The sequence below is a fragment of the Pristiophorus japonicus genome, chromosome 12, assembly GCF_044704955.1.
Source record: "Pristiophorus japonicus isolate sPriJap1 chromosome 12, sPriJap1.hap1, whole genome shotgun sequence".
NCBI lineage: Eukaryota > Metazoa > Chordata > Chondrichthyes > Pristiophoridae > Pristiophorus > Pristiophorus japonicus.
In genome coordinates, this window is record NC_091988.1 from 203,631,682 (window position 1) to 203,641,084 (window position 9,403).

At 59.0% G+C, this 9,403-nt stretch overlaps 1 protein-coding gene across 1 annotated transcript in view; it reads left to right on the forward strand.

Moving 5' to 3' along the window:
- Positions 1 to 6,828: 6,828 nt before the first annotated feature.
- LOC139277124 (large ribosomal subunit protein P1-like) overlaps positions 6,829 to 9,403 on the forward strand; it is a 47,067-nt gene continuing 44,492 nt past the window's right edge. The window contains exon 1 of the mRNA XM_070895141.1: positions 6,829 to 6,921. Within this exon, the coding sequence (XP_070751242.1) occupies positions 6,850 to 6,921 (72 nt within the window). The 5' untranslated portion in view covers positions 6,829 to 6,849. The remainder of the gene's footprint in view (positions 6,922 to 9,403) is intronic.

Sequence of the window (9,403 nt, forward strand, 5' to 3'; positions counted from 1 at the left end):
GATTGTGGAGCAGGCTTTGGCTTAGTGATAGCGTTTCCAGGTGTGAGTCAGGAGATGAAGGGGTTCAGTCTTGCTCCAGACAGCCCCCGGCGAGTGGAGACAGGGGAGGAGAGTACCCGTGTCCTCCCGAGGGGGGTGCAGTTGGGAGGGCTGAATTAGAGGACCGCAGACATCTCGGGCAGACATCGAGCGCAAACTTCTCCGGTAAGTGGCTCATGAATCCATGGTGTGGGACAGGAGTCAGGACCTGCCCTGGGGGCTGAACACAATGCTTCAGGGTATGGCCGCTGAAAGCATCTGTCAGTTCAGGGGAGACTCACACATCCAGCGTCTGGCAGCTGCTCCGTTACACATGCCGTTTATTTTGAGTCATTCCACTCTCAGAAATGAAATGTGTTTGCAATCTGTCTCTCTCCTGTTGACCACAAATACCTCGCTAATATTGCCGTGATGTTGACAGCTTGCTGAATTCAGAAGATACATGATGACTTTGACGCTGAAAGATTAAATGCACCGCAATCACTACAAGATTAGAATTTAATCTACAGTAGGTTGCTGGGAAACAGTGCCAAGGGTTTATGGTTTTGATCTGCTGCTGTGCAGTCTGACACACAGCCAGTCCATTTTGTAGACAACTCTTTTTTCGGAGACAAAAGTAAACATTAAATCAAATGTCCCCCGTTCTGGGGGCACTCCAAACATTTTTCAAGGCCCTTTTTTGGTTTTTTTGGGTGGTTTTTTGTATTTTTTTTTTAGGTTTTTTTGTGGGTTTTTTTGGGCACTAAAACCATAATTTACAAGTGCCCCCTATAAAAGGGGAGGGGGACACTAAAACCAGGCAATTAAAACAAATTAAACTTTAAAACATAAAATCAAATTAGAATTTGTTTGCCGGGGGTGATGATGCACTCCAGTCCCTCCGGCGCCCACCTCTCGCGGAAGGCCGCGAGCGTACCGGTGGACACCGCGTGCTCCATCTCCAGGGACACCCTGGCTCGGATGTAACCGCGGAAGAGAGGCAGGCAGTCGGGCTGAACGACCCCCTCGACCGCCCGCTGCCTGGACCGGCTGATGGCCCCCTTGGCCAATCCCAGGAGCAGTCCTACGAGGAGGCCCTCGGACCTACCCACTCCCCTCCGCACAGGGTGCCCAAAGATCAGGAGAGTGGAACTGAAGTGCAGCCAGAAATTGAGGAGCAGCCCCTTTAAATATTGGAACAGGGGCTGCAACCTCGCACACTCCAAAAAAACATGGAACACGGACTCTTCCAGACCGCAGAAATTGCAGGCGGCCTGGGAGCCCGTGAACCGGCTTAAAAATTTGTTGCACGGGACTGCTCCGTGCAACACCCTCCAGGCCAAGTCCCCAATGAATAGTGGGAGGACTCCCGCGTAGAGTGCCCTCCATCTGGGACCCCCGCCTCCTCCGGACGGCAAGATGGTACGCCATGGCGTGTCCAGACGGCAGAAGAGGATGGCAAGGTGGAGGGTGTGCAGGAGCAGCCCGTACAGGAAACCCCTCCCTCCGCGCGGAACTGAAAGGCACGGAGGGGATTTCCCGGAGGCGGCTCAAGTTGTGAGGCGCCGGCCCCCGAGGGAGGTTCCGGGGTTTGGCGCCGATGAGGAATTCCGTCCGGACGGGGGTCAGTTCGGACGGGATCTCCCCGCGTGCTTGAGCCTCCTTGACACACCTAACGGAGTCAGGGCCCAGAGCTGTTTTTAGCGACTCGATGGCATCGGCCGCGCGGCGGACGTCGGCCGAGTTTAGGCGCCGCCATTTTGTATACAGTCAGTATCCACTTCTCTCTGCTGATGAAAACTGGGAACCCTCCTGTCTCCAGCTCTTCAGGTCGCTGTTGGCTCTGCTCCACATTGGTGCCAGTGTCGGTCGGTGAGGGTGGGCGAATGGTTCACCAGACTGATCCCTGGGATGGGAGGGCTGTCCTATGAACAGAGATTGAGTAGAATGGGCCGATACTCTCTGGAGTTTAGAAGAATGAGAGGTGATCTCATTGAAACATACCAGATTCTGAGGGGGATTGACAGGGTGGATGCTGAGAGGGTGTTTCCCCCCGGGCTGGGGAGTCGAGAACCAGGGGTCACAGTCTCAGGATAAGGGGTCGGCCATTTAGGACTGAGATGAGGAGAAATTTCTTCATTCAGAGGGTGGTGAATCTCTGGAATTTTCTCCCCCAGAGGGCTGTGGAGGCTCAGTCGCTGAGTATATTCAAGACAGAGATCAATAGATTTTTGGATATTAAGGAAATCGCGGGATATGGGGATAGTGCAGGAAAGTGGTGTTGAGGTCGATGATCAGCCCTGATCTTATTGAATGGTGGAGCGGGCTCGAGGGGCCGAATGGTCGACTCCTGCTCCTAATTCTTGTCTTCTTAAAGGGGAGCAAATTAACACAAGGATCTAAGTGCTTGCAGTAAAAAAAAAAATGAAAAACATTTTGGAAGTAACTCTAAAATCTCCTTACTGCGCCCGTAATCAATATTTTTGTATTTGTTCTCGAGATGTGGGCGTCGCTGGCAAGGCCGGCATTTATTGCCCACCCCGGTTACCCGATACCCTTTGTTACCATGATGCCATGTGTGCCCGCCAACATTTCTCCTATCGTTTGCAAGAAGGACTGAGAAGCACTCGAATGAGACAAAGCCATTTGCAAATCATAGAAATCACAGAAATCGGCCCATCGTGTCCGTGCCAGTCAACAAAGAGCTATCCAGCCTAATCACACTTTCCAGCTCTTGGTCCGTAGTCTTGCCTCAGCTCATCCGCTGCTGAAGCCCTCATCCATGCCTTTGTTACCTCCAGACTTGACGATTCCAACGCACTCCTGGCTGGCCTCCCACATTCTACCCTCTGTAAACTAGAGGTGATCCAAAACTCGACTGCCCCGTGTCCTAACTCGCACCAAGTCCTGCTCACCCATCACCCCCTGTGCTCGCTGACCTACATTGGCTTCCAGTTAAACAATGCCTCGATTTCAAAATTCTCATCCTTATTTTCAAAACTCCATGGCCCTCGCCCCTCCCTATCTCTGTAATCTCCTCCAGCCCCACAACCCCCACCCCCGAGATGTCTGCGCTCCTCCAATTCTGCCCTCTTGAGCATCCCTGATTATAATCGCTCCACCATCGGTGGCCGTGTCTTCTGTTACCTGGACCCCAAGCTCTGGAACTCCCTTCCTAAACCTCTCCGCCTCTCTACCTCTCTTTCCTCCTTCAAAAGGCTCCTTAAAACCTACCTCTTTGACCCAGCTTTTGGTCACCTGCGCTAATTTCTAGTTCGGTGTCAAATGTTTTATCATGTAATACTCCTGTGAAGCGCCTTGGGACATTTCACTACATTAAAGATGCTATATAGATCACGTTGTTGTTGTTACGGCACTTCAAGGGAATATCGAAGCACTGTTTAAATGTGGTGAGGGTTTCTCCCTCTACCACCTTTTCAGGCCGTGAGTTCCAGACCCCCACCACCCTCTGGGTGAAAAGATTCCTCCTCAAATCCCCACTAAACCTCCTACCAATTACTTTAAATCTATGCCCCCTGTTTATTGACCCCTCTGCCGAGGGAAATAGGCCCTTTCTATCCACTCTATCTGGGCCTCTCATAATGTCAAACACCTCAATTAAAATCAACAATCTGGTTTATTTTTTTACGCAATATCAGAATGACCAGAATATAGTTTTCACAGCAAGCTTTATCATAGAAACATAGAAAATAGGTGCAGGAGTAGGCCATTCGGCCCTTCGAGCCTGCACCACCATTCAATAAGATCATGGCTGATAATTCACCTCAGTACCCCTTTCCTGCTTTCTCTCCACACCCCTTGATCCCTTTAGCCGTAAGGACCATATCTAACTCCCTCTTCAATATATCTAACGAACTGGCATCAACAACTCTCTGTGGTAGAGAATTCCACAGGTTAACAACTCTCTGAGTGAAGAAGTTTCTCCTCATCTCGCTCCTAAATGGCCTTCCCATTATCCTTAGACTGTGACCCCTGGTTCTGGACTTTCCCAACATCGGGAACATTCTTCCCGCATCTAACCTGTCCAGTCCCATCAGAATTTTATATGTTTCTATGAGATCCCCTCTCACTCTTCTAAACTCCAGTGAATACAGGCCCAGTCGATCCAGTCTCTCCTCATATGTCAGTCCAGCCATCCCGGGAATCAGTCTGGTGAACTTTTGCTGCACTCCCTCAATAGCAAGAATGTCCTTCCTCAGATTAGGAGACCAAAACTGAACACAATATTCCAGGTGAGGTCTCATCAAGGCCCTGTAGAACTGCAGTAAGACCTCCCTGCTCCTATACTCAAATCCCCTAGCTATGAAGGCCAACATGCCATTTGCCTTCTTCACCGCCTGATGTACCATGACACCCAGGTCTCGTTGCACCTCCCCTTTTCCTAATCTGTCGCCATTCAGATAATATTCTGCCTTCCTGTTTTTGCCCCCAAAGTGGATAACCTCACATTTATCCACATTATACTGCATCTGTCATGCATTGGCCCACTCACCTAACCTGTCCAAGTCACCCTGCAGCCTCTTAGCATCCTCCTCACAGCTCACACTGCCACCCAGCTTAGTGTCATCTGCAAACTTGGAGATATTACACTCAATTCCTTCATCTAAATCATAGATGTATATTGTAAATATCCATTTCCTATTGCTCCTCGTAACACTAAAATTGTGGCAAACCATACGCTTTAAATAAGTGCCCATCTCACTTTGTAAGTTGGAATCGCTGAATCGATGGGGACTAACTGAGAAAGCAAGACCTTCTCAATGACTATTTCAGACTCAAACCTGTCGCGAGAGGAAGCTGAAGATGTAACCTGTGCCCCCGTCCCCAGCTCTCAATGTCAAGGACTATCAATGGTTAGCTCTTCCCCTCCCCACTGCCAGCTTTGGGAGTCAGGGAAGCTCAGCGAATCCACAGCACAGGAGGAGGCCATTCGGCCCATCGTGTTGGCTCTCTGAAAGAGCAATCCAATTAGTCCCACTCCCCCCGTTCTTTCCCCACTGCCCTGCAAATATTTCCTTTTCAAGTATTTATCCAATTCCCATTTGAAAGTTACTATTGAATCTGCTCCCACCGCCCTTTCAGGCAGCGCGTTCCCGATCACAACAACTCGCTGCATAAAAACATTTTCCCATCTCTTCTCTGGTTCTTTTAAATCCGTGTCCTCTGGTTACCGAGCCTCCCATCAGTGCAAAGTTTCTCCTTATTTACTCTGTCACAACCCTTCGTGATTTTGAACACCTCTATCAAATCTCCCCTTAACCTTCTCTGCTTTAAGGGGAACCGCAGCTTCTCCAGTCTCTCCATGTAACTGAAGTCCTCCATCCTAGCCCAGGAGGCTACTTCCTCCTTCAAGAAGAAAGCAAAGAATGTGAGGATTGTCTACTTGCCTTTGTAGCCCAAGTGTCACAGAGCTTTCGTTATGGGGGTGAGGTAAGGTGCAACGCCGTATCATGGGATGCTCTTACTGCTTGCCTTCGTATTAGCCAGAGTGAAGGAACGTTTGCAACAGAGGGACAGCAATTTGCATTTATATAGTGCTTTTAACATCGGGAATATTCACAGGCGCTTCACAACAGCGTAATAAGACAAAGATTGACTGTCAAAGAAGGTGATATTAGGAGGCTGACTAAAAGCGTGGTAAGTTTTAAAGAGAATGTTAAAGAAGTCCTTCATTCCACGATTCTAGTAAATCTCCCCCACACCCCGTGCAAGGCCCTGACATCCTTCCTACAGTGTAGGGCCCAGAGCTGGTCACAATTCTCCCGCTGGGGCCGAATCTGAGTTATAAAGTTCAGCATCACTTCCGTGCTCTGTGCTATGTGCCCTGTGCCCTGTGCCCTGCGCTCTATGCCCTGTGCTCTGTGCTCTGTGCTCTGTGCCCTGTGCTCCTGGTTATAAAGCCCAGGATCCCATATACCTTTAATCACCTTCTCACCGTGACCTGCCACCGACATCTCCGCGGTACCTGCATACCCTCTCATCGACATCGACCTCTACCACCTCCACTCCACTCCACTCCACTCCACTCCACTCCACTCCACTCCACTCCACTCCACTCCACTCCACTCCACTCCACTCCACTCTCCAGTTCCCCCTCCATCTTCCATCTTTCCCCAAGCCCTGCCCTGGCCCTAAGCCCCTCCCCTGGCTATATGCCCTGCCCCTGGCCCTATGCCCCGCCCCTCACTCACTAACCACGCCCCCTCACTAGCCCCACCCCTAACCCTATGCCCCACCCCCTCACTAGCACCTCCCCTAGCCCTATGCCCCGCCCCATCACTAGCCCCGCCCCTCCCTTGGCTCTCTGCCCCGCCCCGTGGCTCTATGCCCCGCCCCTCACTAGCCCCGCCCCCTGGCTCTATGCCCCGCCCCTCACTAGCCCCGCCCCGTGGCTCTATGCCCCGCCCTGTGGCTCTATGCCCCGCCCCTCACTAGCCCCGCCCCCTGACTATGCCCCGCCCCTCACTAGCCCCGCCCCCTGGCTCTATGCCCCGCCCCATCACTAGCCCCGCCCCTCACTAGCCCCGCCCCCTAGCCCTATGCCCCGCCCCATCACTAGCCCCGCCCCTCCCTTGGCTCTCTGCCCCGCCCCGTGGCTCTATGCCCCGCCCCTCACTAGCACCTCCCCTAGCCCTATGCCCCGCCCCATCACTAGCCCCGCCCCTCCCTTGGCTCTCTGCCCCGCCCCGTGGCTCTATGCCCCGCGGCTCTATGCCCCGCCCCTCACTAGCCCCGCCCCCTGGCTCTATGCCCCGCCCCTCACTAGCCCCGCCCCCAGTGCCCGCGCAGTGTCTCCGGGCCGCGAGCGGAATGGCGAGCGAGGCGGAGCTGGCCTGCATCTACAGCGCGCTCCTCCTGTTTGACGATGAGGTGGCCATCACCGTGAGTCCGCCCGGCCCGCGGCACTGAGGCCCAGGTCAGCGCGGCCTCCCCCGGCCCGGCCCGGCCCACTGAGGGAGCGCCGCACTGCCGGGGGGGCGGTGCCGGGGGAGTGTGGGGGGGCGTTGCCGGGGGAGTGTGGAAGGGGGAGTGTGGGGGGGCGTTGCCGGGGGAGTGTGGGGGGGCGTTGCCGGGGGAGTGTGGAAGGGGGAGTGTGGGGGGGCGTTGCCGGGGGAGTGTGGGGGGGCGTTGCCGGGGGAGTGCGGGAGGGGGGGCGCCGGGGGAGTGCGGGAGGGCGGTGCCAAGGGAGTGTGGGAGGGGGGGCGCCGAGGGAGTGTGGGAGGGGGGGCGCCGGGGGAGTGCGGGAGGGCGGTGCCAAGGGAGTGTGGGAGGGGGGGCGCCGAGGGAGTGTGGGAGGGGGGGCGCCGAGGGAGTGTCGGAGGGCATTGCCGGGGGAGTGTGGGAGGGGGGGTGCCGAGTGAGTGTCGGAGGGGGGGTGCCGGGGGAGTGTGGGAGGGGGGGCGCCGGGGGAGTGTGGGAGGGGGGGCGCCGGGGGAGTGTGGGAGGGCGGTGCCAAGGGAGTGTGGGAGGGGGGGTGCCGAGTGAGTGTCGGAGGGGGGGTGCCGGGGGAGTGTGGGAGGGGGGGCGCCGGGGGAGTGTGGGAGGGGGGGCGCCGAGGGAGTGTGGGAGGGGGGGCGCCGAGGGAGTGTCGGAGGGCATTGCCGGGGGAGTGTGGGAGGGCGGTGCCGAGGGAGTGTCAGAGGGGGGGCGCCGGGGGAGTGTGGGAGGGGGAGCGCCGAGGGAGTGTGGGAGGGCATTGCCGGGGGAGTGTGGGAGGGGGGGCGCCGGGGGAGTGTGGGAGGGGGGGCGCCGAGGGAGTGTGGGAGGGCATTGCCGGGGGAGTGTGGGAGGGCGGTGCCGAGGGAGTGTGGGAGGGGGGGTGCCGAGGGAGTGTCGGAGGGCATTGCCGGGGGAGTGTGGGAGGGCGGTGCCGAGGGAGTGTCAGAGGGGGGGCGCCGGGGGAGTGTGGGAGGGCATTGCCGGGGGAGTGTGGGAGGGCAGTGCCGGGGGAGTGTGGGAGGGCGGTGCCGAGGGAGTGTCGGAGGGGGGGTGCCAGGGGGGTGCCGGGGGAGTGTGGGAGGGGCGTTGCCAGGGGAGTGTGGGAGGGGGGGTGCCGAGGGAGTGTGGGAGGGCGGTGCCGAGGGAGAGTTGGAGGGGCAGTGCCGGGGGAGTGTGGGAGGGGGGGGCGCCGGGGGAGTGTGGGAGGGGGGGCGCCGGGGGAGTGTGGGAGGGGGGGGCGCCGAGGGAGTGTGGAAGGGCATTGCCGGGGGAGTGTGGAAGGGGGGGTGCCGGGGGAGTGTGGGGGGGGGTGCCGGGGGAGTGTGGGGGGGCGTTGCCGGGGGAGTGCGGGAGGGGGGGCGCCGGGGGAGTGTGGGAGGGCGGTGCCAAGGGAGTGTGGGAGGGGGGGTGCCGAGTGAGTGTCGGAGGGCATTGCCGGGGGAGTGTGGGAGGGCGGTGCCGAGGGAGTGTCGGAGGGGGGGTGCCGGGGGAGTGTGGGAGGGGGGGCGCCGAGGGAGTGTGGGAGGGCATTGCCGGGGGAGTGTGGGAGGGGGAGTGTGGGGGGGCGTTGCCGGGGGAGTGTGGGGGGGCGTTGCCGGGGGAGTGTGGAAGGGGGAGTGTGGGGGGGCGTTGCCGGGGGAGTGTGGAAGGGGGAGTGTGGGGGGGCGTTGCCGGGGGAGTGTGGGGGGGCGTTGCCGGGGGAGTGCGGGAGGGGGGGCGCCGGGGGAGTGTGGGAGGGCGGTGCCAAGGGAGTGTGGGAGGGGGGGCGCCGAGGGAGTGTGGGAGGGGGGGCGCCGAGGGAGTGTCGGAGGGCATTGCCGGGGGAGTGTGGGAGGGGGGGCGCCGGGGGAGTGTGGGAGGGCGGTGCCAAGGGAGTGTGGGAGGGGGGGTGCCGAGTGAGTGTCGGAGGGGGGGTGCCGGGGGAGTGTGGGAGGGGGGGCGCCGGGGGAGTGTGGGAGGGGGGGCGCCGAGGGAGTGTGGGAGGGGGGGCGCCGAGGGAGTGTCGGAGGGCATTGCCGGGGGAGTGTGGGAGGGCGGTGCCGAGGGAGTGTCAGAGGGGGGGCGCCGGGGGAGTGTGGGAGGGGGAGCGCCGAGGGAGTGTGGGAGGGCATTGCCGGGGGAGTGTGGGAGGGGGGGCGCCGGGGGAGTGTGGGAGGGGGGGCGCCGAGGGAGTGTGGGAGGGCATTGCCGGGGGAGTGTGGGAGGGCGGTGCCGAGGGAGTGTGGGAGGGGGGGTGCCGAGGGAGTGTCGGAGGGCATTGCCGGGGGAGTGTGGGAGGGCGGTGCCGAGGGAGTGTCAGAGGGGGGGCGCCGGGGGGAGTGTGGGAGGGCATTGCCGGGGGAGTGTGGGAGGGCAGTGCCGGGGGAGTGTGGGAGGGCGGTGCCGAGGGAGTGTCGGAGGGGGGGTGCCAGGGGGGTGCCGGGGG